The sequence below is a fragment of the Hevea brasiliensis genome, chromosome 5 (assembly GCF_030052815.1).
Source record: "Hevea brasiliensis isolate MT/VB/25A 57/8 chromosome 5, ASM3005281v1, whole genome shotgun sequence".
In the NCBI taxonomy this organism is placed as follows: Eukaryota; Viridiplantae; Streptophyta; class Magnoliopsida; order Malpighiales; family Euphorbiaceae; genus Hevea; species Hevea brasiliensis.
Window position 1 is genome coordinate 90,952,297 of NC_079497.1, and position 25,662 is coordinate 90,977,958.

General features: G+C 34.8%; 1 protein-coding gene across 1 annotated transcript; it reads right to left on the bottom strand.

The window, feature by feature from the left end:
- Positions 1-207: 207 nt before the first annotated feature.
- On the bottom strand, positions 208-2,902 carry LOC131180123 (uncharacterized). Its single transcript, XM_058147739.1, has 3 exons — positions 2,602-2,902; positions 1,492-2,325; positions 208-1,112 (listed from the first exon to the last, which is right to left on the bottom strand). Exons 1-3 carry the CDS (start codon positions 2,900-2,902, stop codon positions 208-210), a joined length of 2,040 nt encoding a protein of 679 aa, XP_058003722.1.
- Between the last annotated feature and the right edge of the window lie 22,760 nt (positions 2,903-25,662).

Below are 25,662 nucleotides of genomic sequence, written 5' to 3' on the forward strand. Positions count from 1 at the left end.
GTTGCCAAGTCTTCAAGGCACAAACAAGAGCGTAGAACTCTTTATCATAGGTTGAGTAGTTCAAACTAGCTCCATTCAACTTTTCACTGAAATAAGCAATGGGATGTCGTTCTTGCATTATAACAGCCTCGATTCCCACTTCAGAAGCATTGCATTCTACCTCAAAGGTTTTCGAAAAATCTGGCAATGCAAGTATTGGAGTAGAGGTCATTTTTGCTTTGATGAGTTCAAAGCTCTTTTGGGCAGCTCACTCCAATTAAATTTCCCTTCCTTCTTTAAGCATTCTATTATGGGGGCCATGATGGTGCTGAAATTCTTTACAAACCTCCTGTAGAAAAAGGCTAGGCCATGAAAGCTTCTCACCTCCGATATTGTAGTTGGTACTAGCCATTCTTGTATTGCTTGCACCTTTTCTTTGTCCACCTCCATGCCATGTTTGGATATCACAAAGCTAAGGAATGTGACTTGATCGTGGCAAAAAGTGCACTTTTTGATATTCGCATATAACTTTTCTTGGCGTAGAACTTCAAAAATAGCCCTTAGATGCTTGAGATGATCCGCAAAACTCCTACTATAAATCAGAATATCATCAAAACAAGCAACCACAAATTTGCCAATGAAGTGGAAAAGTACATGGCTCATGAGTCTCATAAAAGTGCTAAGGGCATTAGAAAGGCCAAAAGGCATGACAATTAACTCATACAACCCAAACTTTGTTTTAAAGGCTGTTTTCCATTCATCCCCCTCCTTCATTCGAATTTGATGGTAACCACTTTTCAAATAAACTTTTGAAAAGATAACAGCACCATGTAACTCATCATGTATTTCATCAAGTCTAGGGATGGAATAGTGATACTTTATAATGATTTTGTTAATGGCCCTACTATCAACACACATGCACATGGAACCATCCTTTTTGGGCACCAACAAAGCTAAAACAGAGCATGGGCTTATGGACTCACGAACATAGCCCTTTTTCAATAGCTCAATGACTTGCTTATGCAACTCCTTAACCTCTTCGAGAATGCTTCTGTAGGCTGGTCTATTTGGTAATGCCGCTCCAGGAATTAAATCAATATGATGTTCAATGCCACAAAAAAGAGGTAGTCCCTCTGGCAATTTTTTAGGAAAACATCTTCAAATTTTTCCAATAGTTAGGCCACCATGAGAGGAACTACAATGTGGCTAGATTCCAGCAATTCTTTAACAATAAGCACAAAAACAAAATTCTGGTTAGTGATAGCCTTCAAAACATCCCTCTTGTTGAGGAACAAACTTTTCTTCTTTTATTTGTTGCTAATTAACTACTCTTAATGTATTTGTTGGGGACTAAGAGGGGCTAATACAGTTCTTTTCCCATATTTCATAAAAGAATAAGTATTTTAAAACCATCATGCACAACCCTTCTGTTAAATTACCATGGCCTCCCTAATAACAAATGGCTAGCATTCATGGGCATAAAGTCACACACAACTTCATATTTATACTTGCCTATGGAGAAAGGAACAACTACTTGTTTAGTCACCTTAACATCACCATCATCATTCAGCCATTGCAATTTATAAGGATGAGGATGCACTAAGGTGGGCAGATTAAGTTTCTCAACTAAGATAGTAAAAGCAACATTAGTACAGCTACCACCATCAATAATGAAATTACATACCTTGTTAAGAATAGTGCATCTGGTATGGAAGATTTTCTCTCTTTGCTCTTCCTCTTTTGTTGCATGTGCACTTAAGGTTCTTCTGACCACGAACATCTCCCCAACATCAACATACTCTACTTCCTCATCGCCATATGCTTCATGATTCTCTTCCTCTTTGTAAGTCTCATCTTCACTCTCTAGCTCCCACTGGGCTTCCCTCAATACCATTACTCTCTTGTTGGGACATTTTGAAGTAATGTGTCCATGGCCAAGGCACTTGAAGCATTTTATGTCTCTACTTCTTTTGGAAGGGGCTGAATCTACTTCCTTCTCCTTGCCCTTAATTACACTCACTGGTGCTTTGGCAGAGCTTTCCCTTTTGTCATGCTTCTTCACGCTACCTTTATCACTAGTAAGTGGGGCGCTAGTGTTAGAAGGTTTTGTGAATGTTTTGGTAGTAGTGCCCTTGTATCCACCTTTCATTCTTTGTCTTTCAACCTTAATGGCAAGTTTGATCACATCCTGCAAAAACACATATGGTTGCAATTCAACAGTATTAGCAATTTCATAATTCAAACCACTAAGAAAACGGGCAATGGTTTGTTCTTGTGGTTCCCTCACATCACATCTCAACATCAGCATCTCAAATTCTTTAACATAGTCTTCCACACATATTCCACCTTGGTGCAAACTTTAGAGTTTGATATACAACTCCTGTTTGTAATATTTAGGTACAAATCGCTTCTCCATGATTCTTTTCATCTCACGCCAAGTGTGCACATCATCAAGCCCATCCCTACGTCTTTGAGCCTTTATGTTCTCCCACCATAAGTTTGCATAATCAACAAACTCAATGGCAGCAAGTTTGCACTTCTTTGTTTTGTTGTACTCCTGATACTCAAAGATTTTATCAACTCTTTGTACCTATTCTAGGTACTCTTTAGGTCAGCTGGTACCTCGAAAGGTTGGAATCTTCATCTTGATGTTGTCTCTTTGGCCATGTGGACTCCTAGGCAGGTGCTGATCATAAGCACCTTCTTCAACTCTAGTTTCTTTATCATCATCACCATGCCCTTGCTGCCTAGGACCATTGCGCTCTCTTTGTGGCTGGACTGCAACTAGTCTTGCCAAAGCTTGTGTGATATGAGCAATTTGCTCTTGCATTGCATTCTGCTGTCTTTCAAGTGTTAGCATATGTGCTTGATCCAATATGAGACCTATTGGAACTGGTAGAGGCACCTCTCCATCATCAGACATATTGCTATCACAATCAAACCCACTAAGTGTTTCACTCAGTTAAAGGACAGGTCGATTCACTCCCTCATGTGTTTGCACTCCAAAGGCTTCAAAGTGCTGCTTAACCAAGGCTCTGATACCAAACTGATGTACATTGTGAAGGAGAGAATGAAATTGATTAGTTATAAAAAAATAAGAAATTCTTCTGAAATGAATCTAGGAACAAGAATAAGCAAAAATTAAGCAATATAACACCAAAATCAACTTCAACAATAAAAAGAAAGGATTTCTTTTTGGTATTTTATGATTTAAGATGCAACAGTAATAAAAGACAAAAATAAGAAGATAACTATGGAACGTAAAATTTAATAAGAGTAATCTCGCCATAAAGATTACAATCCCAATGAAGACGCCACAATAGGAACTCTTGTGATAAGTCAAGACTTTGCCATAAATAAATAATATTTGATAAGAAAGAAGAAGCATCACTTGCTATTGATTAAAATTCAGAATGCTTTGAGCTTACAAGAGTTAGCCTTTATATAGGTTAATTACAAGCACTATAAAGGAAAATAATAAGGTTACTAAATAGGAAGTTTGAATACTCTTCTAAATAAGAAATAATATTGAATTTTTGAGAAAAAATGCTTTAGAAATTTGCCCATGGAGTGATGCAAGAATTTGAGGAGATTTGGTGACTTTTCAACCTTATTTCCTTCCTTAATTGAAATATATTTCAATCTCCTTTTGATTTCTTTGACTTGGGCAATTCCAAATAGCAAATAGGGGCCTTTTACACACATATGGGCTTATTTTTCTTCATAATCAGCCCATTATCTTTATTTTAACTTAAGCTTAAACATTTTAATTTGCACCCATCTCACATGCCCCATGGACTTGCTAAGTCCTGCCCAACTTCTTTAATTCTGAATACAAGCAAGCAAAGCAATGATCTTGCTTTTGGACCTAGTCAATGGGCCCTCATTTGTCATGTTATCATGTGGCACATCAGGTAGCACTTATGCTAAGCTTTTCTCTTCATTCTCTGAAGTGTCTAAAATCTCTTAATTGTGTTTAAGCATTACATATGTGAGCCTATTTATAGGCAAAGAGAAGAAACTAAAAAGGAAAATTATAAAGAAATTAATTAGGAAATAAAGAAATACAGATCTAGAATAAATCCTAATAGAAATAGGAAAAGAAAAGTAAAAGATTCCTAATTAATAAAGTCCTAGCCAAGATCTTCCAAGATAGTAATAGCCTCATAATATTATTTTCTGAGTTGACAAGTCAAAATTCATCCATATTGTTGCTGGCCATAATCTATGAAGATTTTGGAGAATATTTGGCAGTCAAATATGCCAAATTGACTCTCAATCCATATAGGAACATAAAAGGCATTAGAAACACTAAAATCTCCTCAATATGGGCTTTCAAAAGTGAATAAATAATACCATATTATTGTAACATCCCATGTGAAAAGGGAAGGTCTTGGCTGAAGCGGTCCTTTGGAAGGGCAAGGCTTGTTGGTGCCCTTGTCCAAATGGGGGGCAAGAATGAATCGAATCATATATTGAAATGGTGGAAACTAATCACTAGAGACACCTTTTTGTGAAATGGCCTGGAGAGTTGGAAGAACACCGGGGTTAAGCATGCTCACTTAAGAGAAATCCTAGGATGGGTGACCTCTTAGGAAGTTCTCCACTCCACCAATGAGACAAAACCGTGAAGCTCAAGATGGGGTGGGCCAAAGCGGACAATTCCTCTAGTGGTTGGAGCACAGGCATTATAAATGGTAGCAGAGCCGAACCCCCTCCAGTAGATGTGTGGTTCGAGGATGAACCAGGCAACAGCTGGTGGGCCCATAACATCCCATGTGGAAAGGGAAGGTCTCGGCCGGAGTGGTCCTCTGGGAGGGTAAGGCTCGCTGGTGCCCTTATCCAAATGGGGGGCAGGAATGAATGGAATCATACATTGAAATGGGGGAAACTAATCACTAGAGGCGCCTTTTGGTGGAATAGCCTGGAGAGTTAGAAGAACTTCGAGGTTAAGCGTGTTCACTTGAGAGAAGTCCTAGGATGGGTGACCTCCTGGGAAGTCCTCCATTCCACCAATGGGAAAAAATCGTGAGGCTCAGGATGGGTTAGGCCAAGTGCACAATTCCTCTAGTGGTTAAAGCACGGGCATTACAATTATGGACCTACGAATTTGAAAGAATAAATGCCCACTACAAGTCAGCCCAATACATGCCCAAATAGTGTGCTCCATTTGAGCCTAATTTTCTTAATTCCAAATAGGCTTAACTCTTCTTTTTTTTTTTTTTCACTAAGTCCATGCAATCATAATGAAAGGGTTTCCCATGTTCTTTCCATCTTACATGCTTGTGATGAACATGCTTCAAGGTTCTAAAATTGATGAAAATTCTTGACCCCCTTGGAGGCACATCAAACCCCCCTTTTTGAAAAGGATTTGTCCTCAAATCCTCGCTAAGAACATTAGATGGATTCGATGATTGGATTCAAGAGAGGTTGGATATGGTGTTAGTTTTAGCTTAATGGATGGATTGCCTTCCTCATGTTTGGTTTTTGAATATGAAAGCCAAAATAGTATCAAATTTATAACAGCCCAGTCCGGCACTGCTACCGTCACTAAGGAATAGGCAAGCAAAAGGCCATTCAAACCCATAGCAAGCCTAAACATAACTTTCATAATCATTGGTAAGGCCCATTCTTATCATAAAACACATTCAAATACAAATAATAATAATAATAATAATAATAATAATAATAATAATAATAATAATAATAATAATAATAATAATAATAATAATAATAATTTATTCGTATCATAAAATATCTTTTGATTAAAAGCATAATAAACCTTTATACATTTACATGTCCATAAAGAGTTCTATAAATTTTTACTTATACCATTTTACAATATAATGAGGCAATAGCCTTTGAAACTCATACCCTAAACATGTTGATTGTATCTTTAACACTTGTCCCTAACAGTGGAAGATAGATAAAGTAGTATGAGCTTGGAGCTCAGTGAGTAAAAACCTATTTAAATGAAAATAAAACATTTATATTCAAGCATATGAAATACATTATCCCTATTTATGGTTCCACAACACAAGCAATTCATAATAAGGTATTTCATGTCACTATTGGCCCCCAAACATCATTTATGTCTAATATGCTAGGCCCATTAAAAGAAGCTCCTCAAAACTTCTCTTAGCATAACAAATAATGGATACCAGAGGTATAAAACTCATGAATTACCTAATGGGGATCCTATAACCCATGATATCTAAATGTTAGAGACAAAGAATTGCCTTACCCAACATCCCTTTTCCTTTGCTTTCATAAATAAGCTTATATGCATGCATTTCATTTCCTTTACTTTCTTTCCTTTCCCAATGGGAATCAGTGTGTCATCCATGAATTACCAATACAACATAGTTAAACTCTGTTGCATATTCATGAACATATACTATATAATTATATAGAAAATCCTAGGGGGGCAAAATAGCTAATATCATTCATCATGTTACATGGATGCATATGTATGTAATAAGGAAACATTTATTTAAAAGGATTTTAGTAGATTCTAATCACTTGGGGTTGTTGGAATTTTCCATTTTATCTACTACTAGGTGGCCCTTAGATCCCTTATGTCTAGTTTTTCTATGCCTTATCTTTAAGTCTACAAGGGAATGAATAAAAGGGTTTTTAGTTTATGACTTAAACAACAATAATCATGTTTGGCTTTCTTAGTTAGTGCAAGTTCAACAATCGAAGTCTTAAACTTTAAAGGCCAAAGACTATCGTGCACTGTTTATGTGACTGTTCATATTAATAGGTGGAAGAATATCTCTGGTTTGACAAATGACTTGGTTTTATGCATAATTCATTAATAGAGCAAAAAGTTAGGGTTTTAACCCTCAAATCCCAATATCAAGTCCTAAGCTTTCATTATAGGTCTATCATGTCATTTTAAACTTAAAACAACTACAAACACCTATTATTAACTTAAATTTCTTTATTTTAACTCAAATCTCATAATTTTCAATAAAAAACCTAAAACAACTTTAAACTAACATATGCTATTTCCTTTATAAAAATATTGTCTTAAAATTATTAATCAAACTAAGAAGGAGGATGAAGCTTACTTTTTTGCTATGGCTTCCAAGGAGTTTTTTTTGTTTCTTCTTCACCTATTTGGAAGAGGAGAGGAAAGGGTGTCTTTGCCCTTTTAGGGAGGTTTAGGTGCTTCTCCTTCATAAAAAGGCTATGGTAAAGATTTTTAGAGCTAAGAAATAGAGGAAATTGAAGGAGAGGGAAGGAAAAGGAAAGAAAGAAAGGGAGAAAGTGAGGGAAAGGGTGTTAGTAGTATGCCCTAGAGCATATCATTTAGTATGTATCTTGTACATATTTTTATTAATAAAAGGAATTTCCACTTTTCCGTTTACATAATATATTTATGTGTAATAGAAAAGGTCCATTGATATTTTGTTAGAAATATTATTCTTAAGTTGTTAAGAATATGAGTGACAATATTTCTAGCACAAAGTATCATAAATAGGTTCACAATCGAGGATACTTCATAATAAGGACATGACTTATCCAGAAAGATTGTATTCATGTTTGTTCCCAAGTTATTTATATGAGATATAAATAAGATGGAATGGTGAGTCTCATGCCATATAACAAACATGATAGGCACTTATAAATGATAAGTAAGCCGAACCAGTGACACTTATGACAAGCACATGGAGTTTACTCTTGTCAATGTTTTGTCATAAATCATATCAGTGCATATAGTCTTTAGACCTGAGATAGGACAGTTATCTTATATATAGGTAGTTTGAGTTTGATACTGCTTTCATACTTGTACTATGTATGGGTATATGGGCATGTGTTGGCTCCTACTAGTTATATATGGAGGTAGGTGTTGATCAAGATGGAATCTGTTCCTCTAAGTAAATAGAGATAAAATCCTATGTTCATTTAATTGTTCTTGATGTTTCAAGTTCCTAGCCAGGATAGATAGATTTATTCATAAAAGAGTTTCTGATGAGAAAATCTTTTAATCAAGAACTGGAATTAAAAGAGAACATAATATTTATAGCAAATGGAGTTTGACATAAACCATGACTCCAGCCTGAGTTGGGATTTTGTAACAGAGAGATTCTAGTGCATGGTAACATATGATTATAGGTTCATTTAAGGTAAACCTTATTACTAATTGGGTGGCCATGGCATGCTATGCTAGGTGTTAACCATGGTTTATGAGGTGCATAAAATGATTTAGAGAAATCATTTATGGTAAAAAAGAGTTCTGATGATATTAAGAGTTGATATCATGTCTCATTGCCAATTAGTGATGAGCCTAGTAAGTCACACACATACACAAGTTATCACCTAATTAAATATGATTTAATTAATTAATTAAAGAGTTTAATTGATTAATTAAATAGGTTTGGTTTGCAATTAAATTGCAAAGTCCCTAGCATGACTTGAAACCAAATCTAGATTATTGGATGTGTAGTATAAATTAAATTTATATTTAAAGTGTTTAAATATGAATTTAATTAATGAGAAATTAATTAATAGAGATTAATTAATTAATTTATATTTGATATAAATTAATTCGAAGAAGAAAAATAATTATTTTGGGTTGAGAACTCAAAATTAAGACACAGGGGCATTTTGGTCATTTCACAATGTGACACGTGGCACCATGAGATGGTGACACATGGGATTACACATAAGCTTGCCAAATGTTTTTTAATCATGTAAGATGATTAAAATCAAAATTAAATATACGTTTGACACTTGGCACAATGTGATTGGGTAACTTAAACCTAGAGCTAATCAAAGGGTGACATGTGGCAAGGGTTTAATGTGTTAACCTAGCTATTTAAGTGTGGTTATGAAAAGAAAAATAACCAGCAGCCACTCCTCTCCTTTGTCACGCCACTTTGAGGCTTTTCATCTATTCTTCTTCATCTCTCATCAATTCAAAGAGATTAGCCATCAATCTCTTGAATTAAGAACACTAGAAATTGTTTCTAGTGTCATATTTACATCTCTAATCTCTTAAAAGGCAGAACTTGAATTTCTAATTAATAGAAAAAGATTTAGAAGCTGTTCAAGGGCTGCCATAGGTGTTCTTGGTGTGGACAAGGTAGAGGGACAACATCTGGTGTCCTGAAGACGAATCTCAAAGGCGCAGACACGCTGCAGTGCATCAAGAGGTTAGTGTAATCGTTCTTGATTTAATCTAGGGTTCTAAAATTAATCTGATTAATTTTAAAATCTTAAATGGAAAATACAGATCCAAAAACATATTAAAAGAGTTTTAATATGTTGTTTATCATTGAAATCAAATAGATAAAAATAAATCTTGCATGATGCATGTGACCCTAGGTGAAAATTTTTGAATTCAATGGTATAAACTTGTGTTTTTCACGCTTCCGTTCCTTCAAAGGGTTGGTGGGACACCACACCCTTTGATGAAAAAACTTGAGGTTCAGTGGTCGAACATCCTTGGATGGACATTTTACACTTTAATCCCTCTTTTGCACTCTTCCCTCTCCAAACATACCACCCTCTTGGTCTTTCTTTCCTTTGGAACTTCTTTAGACATCTCACTTTTTAGTTATGGATTCTAGCTACCCCTAAGTGTGGGATATTAAAATTTGGCCCCTTTAAAACATTCGTCCCTGAATGTTCAATCAAAAGGAGAACTTCGTCTTAAAGGAGATGCCACCTCTTTCACCTTTTTCCATAAAGGTTCCTTGTAATTTCAATTTTTCTCTCTTTGGGATATAACATCTTTGTTGTAATCAACATAGATCCCCTTAGAGCTACTAAAGCTTTAATAGAGCTCTCTTTTAGTTTGGTACACATGTACCTTCTTAAATCTAAAAGCTTGTGAATCCTTGGCTCGTGTTCAGTCATCCACAGCTTCTTCTTGTTTGTGGTATGTGAGCACTTTTCCAAATCTATATGTGACTGAGGATCACCAGCCAACTTCATAGCCCTCCCCTGGCTACTCTTTTCTATTTAAAGAGATCAGCTAGAGAGAACTCCCACTAATTGTTACAATCCTTAGGCACCAGTTACCAACCTTTGTCATCTCTTGATCTTATCCTTGTAACTCTTTTCTCCTTAGCTTATTTTCTACCTTTTAGATACTGATTAATCCTCAGTGGTCATACTTATTGTTGTTGACCTGGTCTTAGCTTAGAGTGCTTCCCTTAACCTTAATCCCCTTAGTGAGCATTAGTATAGGTAGCTTACTCCATTATTTACATCATTTACCTCTTCCATTTACATCTCCTCCTTAGGTTTCCTTGAACTTGTTGTATAACTTCCCCCATCACTTTAAGCCATTTCCTTCCCTTCTGGTTCCATATTGATTGCTAGTTCCATCAATTTCCCCTTTTATGGAGTTCAAAAAGGCTGTAAGCCTTTGGTGCCTATTTTAAGTTTGTTTTATGACACGCTTTTGATCATCTCCTTTGCTTTCTTTCTTTTCTTTGTTTTCTTCCTCAAATATCATTTTTTCGTTTCTACTGGGCCTTATCACCTTCTTTATTAACAAAAGTCTTACTTGATAGGAAGAAAGTTAGTGGAAGTGTGAGTAGGTCATCACTGAGACTAAAAGGTTTATGGATGGCTATCTGATCTTCCATAAGGTGTCGGCTATAGGAGCTTCACTAACACCTAGTCATGATTATACCTAATGGAATTCCTAAAGCAATGTAAGGTTCGATAAGGGACTTGATTAAATTATGACTCACTTCAGTTGGTACACCTAGCGGGAATTACATCATCACATAATTCGATGTTCTCCCCGTGTCAAGGCTTTCCTTTCTTCTAAATAGTAATTTCATCAATCCTGTCATCTAGTTTGCTACCATAGGTCTCTTATACTTGCCTTTCACTAACTTTGCTTCCTATAAGAAGGCTTCTTGTAGTGAGTTAATGTAGGTAAGGCATTCCTTTTACTCTCTTCTAGGCCTTTTACATTTCAACCATTCTGTTCTACTATTGCCTCTTGACATACTATCTTCAGACATTTAAATCACACTATATTGCTAATAGGAAGGTTGCTATCTTTCTTCCAACTAGTCACTTCCAGTAGTATTCTTCTAACTAGTCACTTCCAGTAGTATTCTTCTAACTAGTCACTTCCAATAGTCTTTGCTTAGTTACCTCTCACTATTGGCATATACTCCCTTTATTCTTGATGTAGTCACATCATATAGGCATTTGAAAAGCATATTCATTGCATTTGTTAGTATTTTATTACTTTCATATTTATTTTCAAGCATTTTTAGTTATATTTTAAATTATATGTTAAATTGGTTTGATTCCTTGGTTTTCGACCTTTATTAGGTATCTATCAATAGTCTGGGAAGGTATGGATTTGATTGGAGAAGTGTTGGAATGTGAAAAAATCAAGTTTTGAGGTCGTAGAAGATAACACGGCTGTGCAAGTAGAAGAAGACATAAACATGGCCCATGTTCCTTGGTGCATAAAATTACACAGCCTGTGTAGCCTTCTAAGCTCCAATTAAAAAATGTAAGGTCTAAAAAGTGACACAGGGTAAGGCCATGTAAATTAAAAGGATTACATGGCCCATGTTATTGTCAACAATAGAATTTTAGATTTGACCTCCCATGATTTTTGGTCATTTCTAGAGGTTTTTCTAATTGTTGTCAACTGAATTAAAGTGATTTATACCAATAGAATTGAGGTTAGGTATGCTGCCTTAGGTGACCTGCAGGGCTAGATATGAGTCCAGCAAGTTTGGGCTGCTGTAACTTGAAAGGTGTAGGTTCAATTGGTGCAAGGCCAATTGGAAATGAAACTATACACATAATGGCACAACTTTGATGAAGAAACCTGTCACACTCTACCCCTCTGTAAGGCATAACATGATCTCATAGTATACCTAATGAATTACTAACTTCATCTACTGATAACCCATTAAATACACTACAAGGGATTTTAAAACTTTTCTTACTTCTTTTTACAGTGGTGAGCACTATTTACAGGTGTTAAAATTTTTTTTTTTGAACTGAAGTGAAATAGCTAACACCTTTGAATTATTAGTAATTTTTGTGAAAATTATGGCAGAGTGCCATCTGTATTTGAATAAAATAGTTCTTCAAAAACCTGTAAAAAGCACTTCAAATATATTTCTCAATCTCAAACTCCAACATTTGATCAACATAATATGTTTCTCAACATTTGTCAACTCAAATCCATAATAATTTTTCAGTATTTTCAAAGGCTGAGATAAAAGAAATATAACACAATATTTACAAACCAAAATAATTTACAATTTATTTTACAACTTCAATGTACAATTTTAATTTACAATTGCTCAAAACCAAGAACAATATATATATATACAGTGAACATACATTACAATACAAAATATAAAATATGGTATACTCAATATACTCGGTGAACTCTATATAGCATTAGCAGCCTAGTCTGCTGCCCTGTCAGTCTGTCTACCTGCGACAGCAATGAAAAGCTATCGCTGAGTAAAATTTACTCAGTGGTGCACAATAACAATTTGAAATGCGATATATAAATCTTTTATTGACAATTCACAAATCAAATAATTCACAATTCCACTTCACAATTTACAAAGTTCATATAACACAAATTTGATCAAACAATTGAATAACACAGTTTTGCCAATCAATAACACCATTTGATCAAATAACTGAAAAATACAATTTTGCCAATAAATAACACAATTTGATCAAATAACTGAATAATACAGTTTTGCTAATCAATAACACAATTTGATCAAATAACTGAATAATACAGTTTTTCCAATCAATAACACAATTTAGGCCATGACACAATTTTTCCACACATGCCGTGTTGTACACCACGACAAGACACACTCACCCCAATAATTGAAATTAATGAGGGAGGAAGCTAGCCAAATAATGAGTACTCCTCCACACTCACCTCAGACTGGCAAGTCAAAGAGGGAGGAACATAATCACACTCACCCCAGACTGATAAGTCAAAGAGGGAGGAATATAATAACAGTGTCATGCCAAGTGTGAATCAAAATAATTTCAAATCACAATATTTCATACAATTCCCAAATCACATTTTATCTCAAAATTTCCATTTGCAAAGTAGGCAACACAATAATTTCTAAATAAGATTTTCAAAGCCAAAACAATAAAAATTTATTCATAACTCATTTCTCCAAATAAATTTTCTAGTAAAAGCAGTAAATATAAAAAGTATTGTGCACAGACACAATTTAAAACTATAATGTTCAAATAAATTTTTAAGTAGAAAATAAGAAATCAAAATTATTGTGCACAAACACAATTTAAAACAATAACATACAAATAATCATAATTTATTTCAATTGAAAAATTCAAAAGAAATAACTATTGTGCACAAACCTCTGATATATGCCTCTTGGCCCTGACTCAGTGTTCCTTATGCTTCTCAATATCCTTTTCAACTGAAACACACAATTCAAAGTGTTTCAATACTCAATGAATTTGTTTCTCACAATAAAATCCAATATTTAAATTTTCTTGGTACTATTCCCTTCAATTCATTTTATAGTCAACCTATAATATTGACCCTTGATGCACTCTAAGTGAGTCAATTCTAATGTTACTAATATGTCATATTTAATGGCCTTTTAGTGTCGGTACATGTTACCAAATTCATTTCCATGTATATTGCACTTTATTGCAATTTGCTGGATTTCGGTATACTAATTTGACCTAGCCAGATGGCCTAGTTCCCTTCGTTTTTTGGCTTCGATCAAAACTACAAACTTGTAGGTCAATGTCTTATTGCACCCGGGGCAAAATTTCAGGTCATTTTGAGTTATGTAGACCAAGTTATAGTCAATCTACCAATGCTGGTCAGAGTGCATCAAAATGGTCACTTTAGGTCATTTTTAGGTCACTTTTGGTTCGGCTAGTTTTTGGACCTGAACTTGTGCAAGCTATTTGGCTTGGTTCTGGCCATTTATTAGCTTTGGTGTCTTCATAAGAATTGTAGGTATATGTCTCAACTATTCATGGTAAAAATTTCAGGTCAATTGGATCTGTTTTAAGTGAGTTATGACCAAAACACTAACTACTTCCCAAATGGTTAATTTTCAAGCTTTCAATTCACTAATCCGAATTTGGTCATTTTTCAAGTTACCTTCCAAGCAGAATTCTGGTAAGCTTCCTCCATGAAAGTTGGCACATTTTGTGCCTAGTTTCACCTCCAATTGGTCTCATACCAATTGGAGTCACACACTTAAGGTTCTAAGCCAAAACATACACTGCCCTATTGTTCATTGTTCATCACTCATCAAATACACATCCTATGCCTACCAAGTTAACTTTTTCATGTCATTTTTGTTTTGTACCTTACCATTAACACATTTCACAATACATTTTTAGTCATTTTGGCACCTTGTAATCACATTCAATATGCACATTATAGTACAGAATTTTCCAAGTCCAAATTACAAACAATTTAATCACATGACAAGCTTATTTACATGTCCATATTCAAACCTCTATACACATATACATGATGCCATAACAAGCACCATAATTCATAAACCAAACCATGAAACAACATATTTTGCTCCACACTTCAAATTGCCGATTGTAATTTTCTTCAATTAGCTTTCCAAGCTTCCAAAATCAAGTGTACTTTCACATACACATTTAGTATACATTATCCAATTTATTCCTACACACATAAACACTTCATCAACACTTTAATCTACCATTTACATGCAAGGATAAACTATTCTTATGGAGTTTCCATGGCTGCCAAAAATGTACCTCTCCCTTAACTCATCAAACTTCAAAAATCCTTCCACAATTCAACTACTCATAACATCCATACAAAATTTAATGAAACAATAATTAGAAATACATACTTACTACTTTTGAAACTCTTCAAAACCTTCACTAAACTTCTTAAATTGCTATCTAAGTCTTCCTTGTGTTGTGGGGAGCAAGGTTAATGAAGGAACTTAGGGGGAAAATGGCTTAAACAAGCTTGCATGAAGCTTGGGACAATTCGGCCATGGAGGAATTCCTTTCTTCCATTTTCGACTGGTTTTTGCAATGTTGAAGAAGATGAGTTTCTGTCCACAATATGCTGATTACATGTCCACTAAAGTGGAGTTAGTGGACCACTAATAAAAGTTTAATATTTTTTTAATCAAAGTTTTCACATTCCCACACTTAACTCCCATCTTTTGCTATTTAAACTATGTACCACCAATTAAATTTTTCATGACATTTTCCAAGTGTAATATCATTTATTTTTAATGGACATTTAGGTCAAAAGACAACTCGGGGTGTCAAATGACCACAATGCCCCTATTCGGATTACATTCCCGATTTTTCGGTAACACCGAGTTTTGTCATTTTCTCGATTTCTCATTTTTCTTTGTACTAATTAATTAATTTTTCTTTGACATTTATAATGATATTTATACTTCAATAGGTCTTTAATTATGTCTTAAAAATATTTTCCAGGTTTTCCTGCGGTCCAGGGCTAATTAACAGTCCACGCTGCAACTTTCCGGTGCGGTCACCCATCGCTAGGGTTCTCGGCTCGTTTAACTTGGTTACATTTCATTGCTATTATTTTTCCTTTGTTTTTCTTGTATTTTCTTTTCTTTTCTTTTATTTCATTATTCTATGTCTCCTCACTAATATTTAAATATAGTTCTAGGCATTCTAGCTGTGTGGACAGACACTAGTCACCTGAGCAGTAGAACGCACTACCGAACATAGGAGTGTTACAATTTCCCCCCTCTAAAAATAAATTTTGTCCGCGAAATTTTACCCAATAGCCGTTTTATAATAGTCATACGTTTATTTTCTCTTTTCTATATGATCGTATAATCTTCTTTCTCTCGAATTTATATAAGACTTTTAATAATCTAATACAACATTTAATTTGTTTGTATAACACCAATCTTCTCTTACTATTGTGCTGTCTAATATTTCGGTTCATGTTCCTTCTTGAATGACCCTTGAGGTCATGTTAGAATGATTTATCTAGTCATTGGTCCTCTGACCATTCTAGTCAATAGTCTTCCTCACATTCGTAACATTTCTTTGTTATATCTGAACCAACTGTTCAAATTTTTACTTCCACAACTCTTTTTATCTATTAATATTCTATAACTTACTTCCTTTTATACTGAACTATAACCTTTCGATAATCTAATTTTTGAGTTTTAAACCCCTAAGTAGGATTTTCAAACTTATTTCCAATAATAAAATTCTGTCCTGGCATAACTATACCAAAACAGATGCCGTTGGCAACTATTCTCATCTTGGTATATTATCGAGTAGTATGTAGCTCTACACAATAATTTAAAGTCAGTACTATAATCTGCAGCTTACAGTACAAACATCAAGGACATTGCATAGTTACTATGATACATTCCCATAGATCAAACTTTCCTATATTTTATCCTTTTCGATTTTACTGATATTTGAAACTTATTCTGATTACAATATCCACTAACAATTACTAACTATAACTTCTTTGCCCTCATCTAGAGCAAGTCTATTATTGCAACTTACTTTTACGTCCTCTTGCCTTACATTAAGTAGGCTCGCCAATTAGCTTTATGATTTATGGTGTGTTAGATAATACTTTGCGCTGATAAACTCTTCCAAAACTAATTTCACTTATTATCACAGTCCTTATCTTAAAGGACTAATCACTAATGCATCAAAATTTATTCTCCTGTAAAGGAATAACAACAGAACATATAGTTCTAACACTAACATAAAAGTATGCAGACCCCAGGTCAAACAATACATATATATATCTTAGTTACTAATCGAGAAAGTACTAGTAACAATTTTAAAAGTCTCAGCCTCTTCTCTCTGTCTCATTGCATAGACTTTGACCGGAGCACTGCCTTGCTCTGACTGATTCACTGTGCCTTGGTTGCTTGATGGACTGCCTCTACCTCTGCTAGGTGGTTGTGAGCCTCTGGTGACAGGATTCTGAACTGACCCTTCGACAGTAGTAGGAGGTGGCCCAACTCTATGGGCACTAGTGCAGTCCTTGGCAAAGTGTCCTATGCCTCCACAGTTATAACAGGCTCCTATGGCCTTGTAGCATACCCCACCATGATTTCTACCACACGTTTCACATTGGCGGGGAGGGTAGGAACTTCTAGTTGTTCGATGACTGGACCTTGGTGGTCTCTACCCTAATGAACCACCTCTGTTATATCCTCGAGCTTGGGGCACCTCAAATTCTTTTCTCTTCCCCAAATTACTGCTCGAGCTCTGACCCATAGGTTTCTCCCTCTTCTCTATTTCACACTGCCCTTGTGGGGGTTGGGTTTGTACTTGGGCTTGGGCTGACAGATTATCACCCATTTGTTAAAAGAAAGTGGCCATTTGCTGGGCCATTTGTGCAATAATTTGTATAGGTGGGGCTGGTAAAGTCAAGCTTCCAACTCTCTGAGGGGCAGGGGAATCCCCTTGTACCTCAGCCACTGTTGATTGATCGACTGAACGATCACCCTCTTCCATAGTTAATTTGATGATCTTAGACCTCCTGAACAAATAACACAGGGAGATTTCCTCCAATTAGTGCATATTTATAATGTAATGTACTGTATGTATCAAACAATGACATTGAGCAGTTGTACTATGAAGAAAGAATATTCAAATTATAGGTGAAAACAAAATTTAAAAACTAGCTCTGATACCACTTAAGCATGTCACACCCTACCCCTCTGTAAGGCATAACATGATCCCGTAGTATACCTAATGAATTACCAACTTCATCTACTGATAACCCATTAAATACACTACAAGGGATTTTAAAACTTTTCTTCTTTTTACAGTGGTGAGCACTATTTACAGGTGTTAAAAAAAATTTTTTGAACTGAAGTGAAACAGCTAACACCTTTGAATTATTAGTAATTTTTGTGAAAATTTTGGTGGAGTGCTATCTGTACTTGAATAAAACAGTTCTTCAAAAACCTGTAAAAAGCACTGCAAATATATTTCTCAATCTCAAACTCCAACATTTGATCAACACAATATGTTTCTCAACATTTGTCAACTCAAATCCACAATAATTTTTCAGTATTTTCAAAGGCTGAGATAAAAGAAATATAACGCAATATTTACAAACCAAAATAATTTACAATTTATTTTGCAACTTCAATGTAAAATTTTAATTTACAACTGCTCAAAACCAAGAACAATATATACATATAGTGAACATACATTACAATACAAAATGCAAAATATGGTATACTCAATATACCCGGTGAACTCTCAATATAGCATTAGCAGCCTAGTCTGCTGCCCTGTCAGTCTGTCTACCTGCGACAGCAATGAAAAGCTATCGCTGAGTAAAATTTACTCAGTGGTGCACAATAACAATTTGAAATGCGATATATAAATATTTTATTGACAATTCACAAATCAAATAATTCACAATTCCATTTCACAATTTACAAAGTTCATATAACACAAATTCGATCAAACAATTGAATAACACAGTTTTGCCAATCAATCAAAACCATTTGATCAAATAACTGAATAATACAATTTTGCCAATCAATAACACCATTTGATCAAATAACTGAATAATACTGTTTTGCCAATCAATAACACAATTTGATCAAATAACTGAAAAATACAATTTTTCCAATCAATAACACTTTGCTAATCAATAACACAATTTGATCAAATAACTGAATAATACAGTTTTTCCAATCAATAACACAATTTAGGCCATGACACAATTTTTCCGCACATGCCGTGTTGTACACCACGACAAGACACACTCACCCCAATAATCGAAATCAATGAGGGAGGAAGCTAGTTAAATAATGAGTACTCATCCACACTCACCTCAGACTGGCAAGTCAAAGAGGGAAGAACATAATCACACTCACCCCAGACTTATAAGTCAAAGAGGGAGGAATATAATAATAGTGTCATGCCAAGTGTGAATCAAAACAATTCCAAATCACAATATTTCATACAATTCCCAAATCACATTTTATCTCAAAATTTCCATTTGTAAAGTAGGCAACACAATAATTTCCAAATAAGATTCTCAAAGCCAAAACAATCAAAAATTATTCATAACTCATTTCTCTAAATAAATTTTCTAGTAAAAGCAGTGAATATAAAAAGTATTGTGCACAGACACAATTTAAAACTATAATGTTCAAATAAATTTTTAAGTAGAAAATAAGAATTCAAAATTATTGTGCACAAACACAATTTAAAACAATAACATACTAATAATCGTAATTTATTTCAATTGAAAAATTCAAAAGAAATTACTATTGTGCACAAACCTCTGATATATGCCTCTTGGCCTTGACTCAGTGTTCCTTATGCTTCTCAATATCCTTTTCAACTGAAATACACAATTTAATGTGTTTCAGTACTCAATGAATTTGTTTCTAACAATAAAATCCAATATTTAAATTTTCTTGGTACTATTCCCTTCAATTCATTTTATTAGTCAACCTATAATATTGACCCTTGATGCACTCTAAGTGAGTCAATTCTAATGTTACCAATATGTCACATTTAATGGCCTTTTAGTGTTGGTACATGTTACCAAATTCATTTCCATGTATATTGCACTTTATTGCAATTTGTCGGATTTCGGTATACTAATTTGACCTAGCTGGATGACCTAGTTCCCTCAGTTTTCAGGTTTCAGTCAAAACTCAAAATTTGTAGACCTTTGTCTTATTGCACGCGGGGCAAAATTTAGATCATTCTGAGTTATGTAGACCAAGTTATGGTCAATCTACCAATGCTGGTCAGAATGCATCAAAATGGTCACTTTAGGTCATTTTTAGGTCACTTTTGGTTCGGCCAGTTTTTGGACCTGAAATTGTGCAAGCTATTTGGCTTGGTTCTGGCCATTTATGGGCTTTGGCATCCTCATAAGAATTGTAGGTATATGTCTCAACTATTCATGGTAAAAATTTCAGGTCAATTGGATCTGTTTTGAGTGAGTTATGGCCAAAACACTAACTACTTCCCAAATGGTCAATTTTCAGGCTTTCAATGCACTAATCCGAATTTTGTCATTTTTCAAGTTACCTTCCAAGTAGAATTCTAGTAAGCTTCCTTCATGAAAGTTGGCACATTTTGTGCCTAGTTTCACCTCCAATTGGTGTCATACCAATTGGAGTCACACACTTACGGTTCTAAGCCAAAACATACACTGCCCTATTGTTCATTGTTCATCACTCATCAAGTACACATCCTATGCCTACCAAGTTAACTCTTCCATGTCATTTCTGTTTTGTACCTTACCATTAACACATTTCACAACACATTTTTGGTCATTTTGGCAGCTTGTAATCACATTCAATATGCACATTATAGTACAGAATTTTCCAAGTCCAAATTATAAACAATTTAACCACATGACAAGCTTATTTACATGTCCATATTCAAACCTCTATACACATATACATGCTGCCATAACAAACACCATAATTCAACAATATAATTCCATAAACCAAACCATGAAACAACATATTTTGGTCCACACTTCAAATTGCCGATTGTAATTTTCTTCAATTAGCTTTCCAATCTTCCAAAATCAAGTGTACTTTCACATACACATTTAGTATACATTATCCAATTTATTCCTACACACATAAACACTTCATCAACACTTTAATCTACCAATTACATGCAAGGATAAACTGTTCTTATGGAGTTTCCATGGCTGCCAAAAATGTACCTCCCCCTTAACTCATCAAACTTCAAAAATCCTTCCACAATTCAACTACTCATAACATCCATACAAAGTTTAATGAAATAATAATTAGAAATACATACTACTTTTGAAACTCTTCAAAACCTTCACTAAACTTCTTAAAATTGCTATCTTAGTCTTCATTGTGATGTGGGGAGCAAGATTAATGAAGGAACTTAGGGGAAAAATGGCTTAAACAAGCTTGCATGAAGCTTGGGACAATTAGGCCATGGAGGAATTCCTTTCTTCCATTTTCGGCTGGTTTTTGCAATGTTGAAGAAGATGAGTTTCTGTCCACAATATGCTAATTACATGTCCACTTAAGTGGAGTTAGTGGACCACTAATAAAAGTTTAATATTTGTTTAATCAAAGTGTTCACATTCCCACACTTAACTCCCATCTTTTGCTATTTAAACTATGTACCACCAATTAAATTTTTCATGACATTTTCCAAGTGTAATATCATTTATTTTTAATGGAAATTTAGGTCAAAAAATAACTCGGGATGTCAAATGACCACAATGCCCCTGTTTGGGTTGCATTCTCGATTTTTCGATAACACTGAGTTTTGTCATTTTTTCGATTTCTCATTTTTCTTTATACTAATTAATTAATTTTTCTTTGATATTTATAATGGTATTTATACTTCAATAGCTCTTTAATTATGTCTTAAAAATATTTTCTAGGTTTCCCTGCGGTCCAGGGCTAATTAACAGTCCACGCCGCAACTTTCCGGTGCGGTCACCCATCGCTAGGGTTCTCGGCTCGTTTAACTTGGTTACATTTCATTGCTATTATTTTTCCTTTGTTTTTCTTATCTTTTCTTTTCTTTTATTTCATTATTCTATGTCTCCTCACTAATATTTAAATATAGTTTTAGGCATTCTACTGTCCGGACAGACACTGGTCATGAGAACAGTAAAACGCACTACCGAACATAGGGGTGTTACAAAACCTTTCCCAGAAAACAAACGTAGTGTAACACCGCTGTTTGCATAGCCCGGTATATGTTACTGTTCCGGTGACCGGTATCGGTCCGGATAATTAAGAGGATTAGAACTGTGTTTAAGACACCTAGTTAAGTCCTGAACACAAATAATTAGTAATTGTCAAATAGTTAAGTATAAATAAGAAAAACAAAACATAAGAAGTTAAATGAGCCGAGAGTCACAGCGATGGGTGACCTTCTCCTGAAGGACTACGAAGTCGATTTAAACTCAAATTTCGAACCTTAAAATGTGACAGCGCGGTCCTTAAGACTATTACAAACATAGTGGAAAAGAGAAAATTACAGAAAAAGGTTGTTAAGCCAGTCAAATAATTAGGTCAGGGAGTCGGAAGAAATATTAAATTATTTGCAAACCGGGTTGAACTGGTGAGGGGCAATTTGGTCAATTGACCCCGAAAGCTGACTCCTGACCTAACTGTCGAATAAAATCGGAGAAAAGAAAATTTCAAGATCGAAAATTAAATTAAAGAACTAATATAAAAATTAAAAAAAATGAAAAAGGTGAAAAGAGATGACATCATGCATGACATCATGCATGATGCCATCATTATTATAATTAAAATTTGTCCCTTAGGCAAATCCCACGTCGGCAAAGCACGGAGATGGTCTTGGGTTCAAAAAGTAATGATATATAAAATGGGGGAACTAATCACTAGAGGCGCCTTTTGGTGGAATTGCTTGGAGAGTTGGAAGAACTCCAGGGTTAAGCGTGCTTGCTTAAGAGAAATCCTAGGATGGTTGACCTCCTGGGAAGTTCTCCATTCCATCTATGGGACAAAACCATGAGGCTTATGGCTAAAGCAGACAATTCCTCTAGTGGTTGGAGCCCGATCATTATAATTGGTATCAGAGCCACTCGCGTGTCCTCTTAGGCGATGGTGGGGCAAACCTCAGTGAGGACGCTGAGTCCCGAAAGGGGGGGAGAAAGGTCCCTTAGGCAAATCCCACGCCGACAAAGTATGGAGATGGTCTTGGGTTCAAAAAGTAATGATATATAAAATAGGCGAACTAATCACTAGAGGCGCCTTTTGGTGAAATGGCCTGGAGAATTGGAAGAACTCTAGGGTTAAGCGTGCTCGCTTGAGAGAAATACTAGGATGGGTGACCTCCTGGAAAGTTCTCCATTCCACCTATGGGACAAAACCGTGAGGCTTATGGCCAAAGCGGACAATTCCTCTAGTGGTTGGAGCCCAATCGTTACACGTAGGATGACCTAAAAATTGACCAAATCCGGGTAATCAATTCTGGACCTGGTAAAATTGACCAAATAAACAGTGTTTGTTCATCTGGCCATAACTCAGTGTAGAAATGTCTAATTGACCTGAATTTTATATTAATAGAAAGCTTAGACAATTTAGAACAACTTTCATGAAGAACATAACTCCATATTTTCACTAGAACTTAATGAAAATGTCTATCAAAATCAGGACACCAAAACTGCTAGAATTAGTTTCTGCCCAGAAATTCTGGGTAGATACCAATCCGGTAAACCTTATTGAAATTTGCATAACTTGAGCTATAAAACTCCAAATGGAGTGATTCAAAAAGGGAATTAAAGAAGACACATAAAGGAACAACTTTGATGAAGAAAAGTTTGCCAAATTCTCACTGTAGAATTGCCTAATGGAACAGAAATCTCTAGTGCCCAAAACTGAAATTTTCGATTTATTTCCTATTGGTTTGAAGTATTGATTGGCAATCAATGCCAACATTTTTGTGAACCAAAATATGGTAATTTTATATGGTTAGAACCCATGTAACCATTATGTATGAGAAAGTCAACCTTTGAAGGGAAATGGTCAAGTGAATAGTAACTCCAATGATATAGGAAATGGTATACTAAATTAGAAAAACTATTAGGATGGTTAATATAGATAATGTGATTAATGAATTTAAATTCTTGAAGTTAGTGACTCTAGGATTTACAAAAATTTTAGTTAAATTTGAAATCCATGAAATAGTCATGGATTATTTGGAATGTGAATGATAATTTATATATATAGTGTAATGAATAAATGAATATATGAATGAGACATTAGTTCTCATTATTGGAGAAAGGATAAGGAAAAATGCTTTGAGTACAATTACACATGAAAATAATTATTATAAATTGTGATCAATATGAATGACATAATGAATGAATAAAATGATGAATGCATAATTTAGGTAGAATTGTATTTTAGAAATTTATACTTCCGTTAGGAATAGAATTGAAATATTATAAATTAAATAATGAAATAAAAAAACATAATAACACTTAATGGTACTTATGTGTCCATGTATTGCCTAGACACGTGTGTCAAATTGGATAGATTGGCAAGCCAATAGGGTATTGTTTTAGCAGTACTGCATAAGGCTTTATGCCTGTATTCAATTCTTTATACCCACACTCAAGGCTTTTATGCCCGATTACTTGTTATCATAGCTTTTAACCATACTGATAAGTTATCATGGCTTTTTAGCTATATAGACTGCATACGTGGTTGACGTTTCGCATTTCACGTCCCATGGTATGATGGCCTGGGGCACCGCTGCGTCCAGTGCCAATAACCCATTATCCAGTTTAGTCAGCCTGTCACAGGTTACTTGGTGTAACGCCCTCACCGTAGGTAGTCTATACATTTTACTATTCCGACGACTAATGTATGTTCGAACAGTCAAAATGTCTGGAACTACACCTAGACTATAGTGAGGAGGCATAAATTGAAGAAATAAATGTTAAGAAAATATAGGAAAAATGTAGAGAAAAAAAAATAAATTAAAGTTTAGAGAAATTATAAATTGATACAAAAATAATAAAAATAACTCAATATGCACTACTAAGGGCATTTTGGTCATTTCACCCCTAAAGGAAAATTTTGACCTAAATGTCAAAATAAAAAAAATTGAGAATAAAATAATTAACATTAATTAAAATTTATGAAATAGATTAGGAAAATGAGAAGAGAAAAGAAAAGAAAAGAAAAGAAAAGAAAAGGCTTAGGAAAATTCAAAAAAAAAATGTATATAAATAGACACAAGAAGACAAACCCCACCAACCCCAAGCTTCCATCTTCTTCTTCCCCCTTCTCTCTCTCTCCCTCTCTTGGAAACCATCCACCATGGGAGCTCTCTCCCTCCATTTTTATTCTTTTTAAAGCTTGATTTTCCAAGCTTTCTCCCCCCCAAAACCCATAGACCCCTTCACAAAAAATTTAGCTCACACCATAAGGAAGCTTTAGATACCCATAAAAAGAAGAAAGATTAAAGTTTGAAGTGGGTCACAAGAGGTTAGTGCACTAATCCCTCTTCTTCTCTTTATTAAACATGAAAAGCATGTTTAACTAAGCATAAATACCATTAAAACAAAAAGAAAATCTAGAGGAAAGAACCCTTGAATTTTTGGCAGCCATGGAACTTGAAGTTTATTGCTTTTAAGTGATGAAAAATGGTTCCATGAGAATGTGTAATTAGTTGAAATGTTTGGGTGTTTGATTGTGTAGTGTTTGTGTAAATTTAAAACTTTGAAAACTAGGGTTTGTGTAAATGTTGAGGACTTTGTTTAAAATATTGAAATTGACCTATTGGGATGAGATTGTTGCTTATAGAAGTGTATTGCATGCAAATTGAAGTAAGGAAGTTGGAGGAGATTGAGTTTTGGAAGTGTTAATTTTCTGCAGGTTGTGTTTGTTGAGGGCAGTGTACATTTTAGGCCATAAATAAAATTGTGTGACCCCAATTGGTATGAGGCCAATTGGAGGTGAAACTAGACCCAAAATAGCCCATTTTCCATGAAGAAACTATGCCCAAATTCAGTCCAAAACTTGAGCTAAATACTACCCAAATTCGGATTTCTCTGCACCCAACCCAGAAAATGACCAAATGAACATTACATGTTCATTTGGTCATAACTCTCTCTATACTGGTCCAAATGACCAAAAACATTACCCATGGAAATTTTAGACA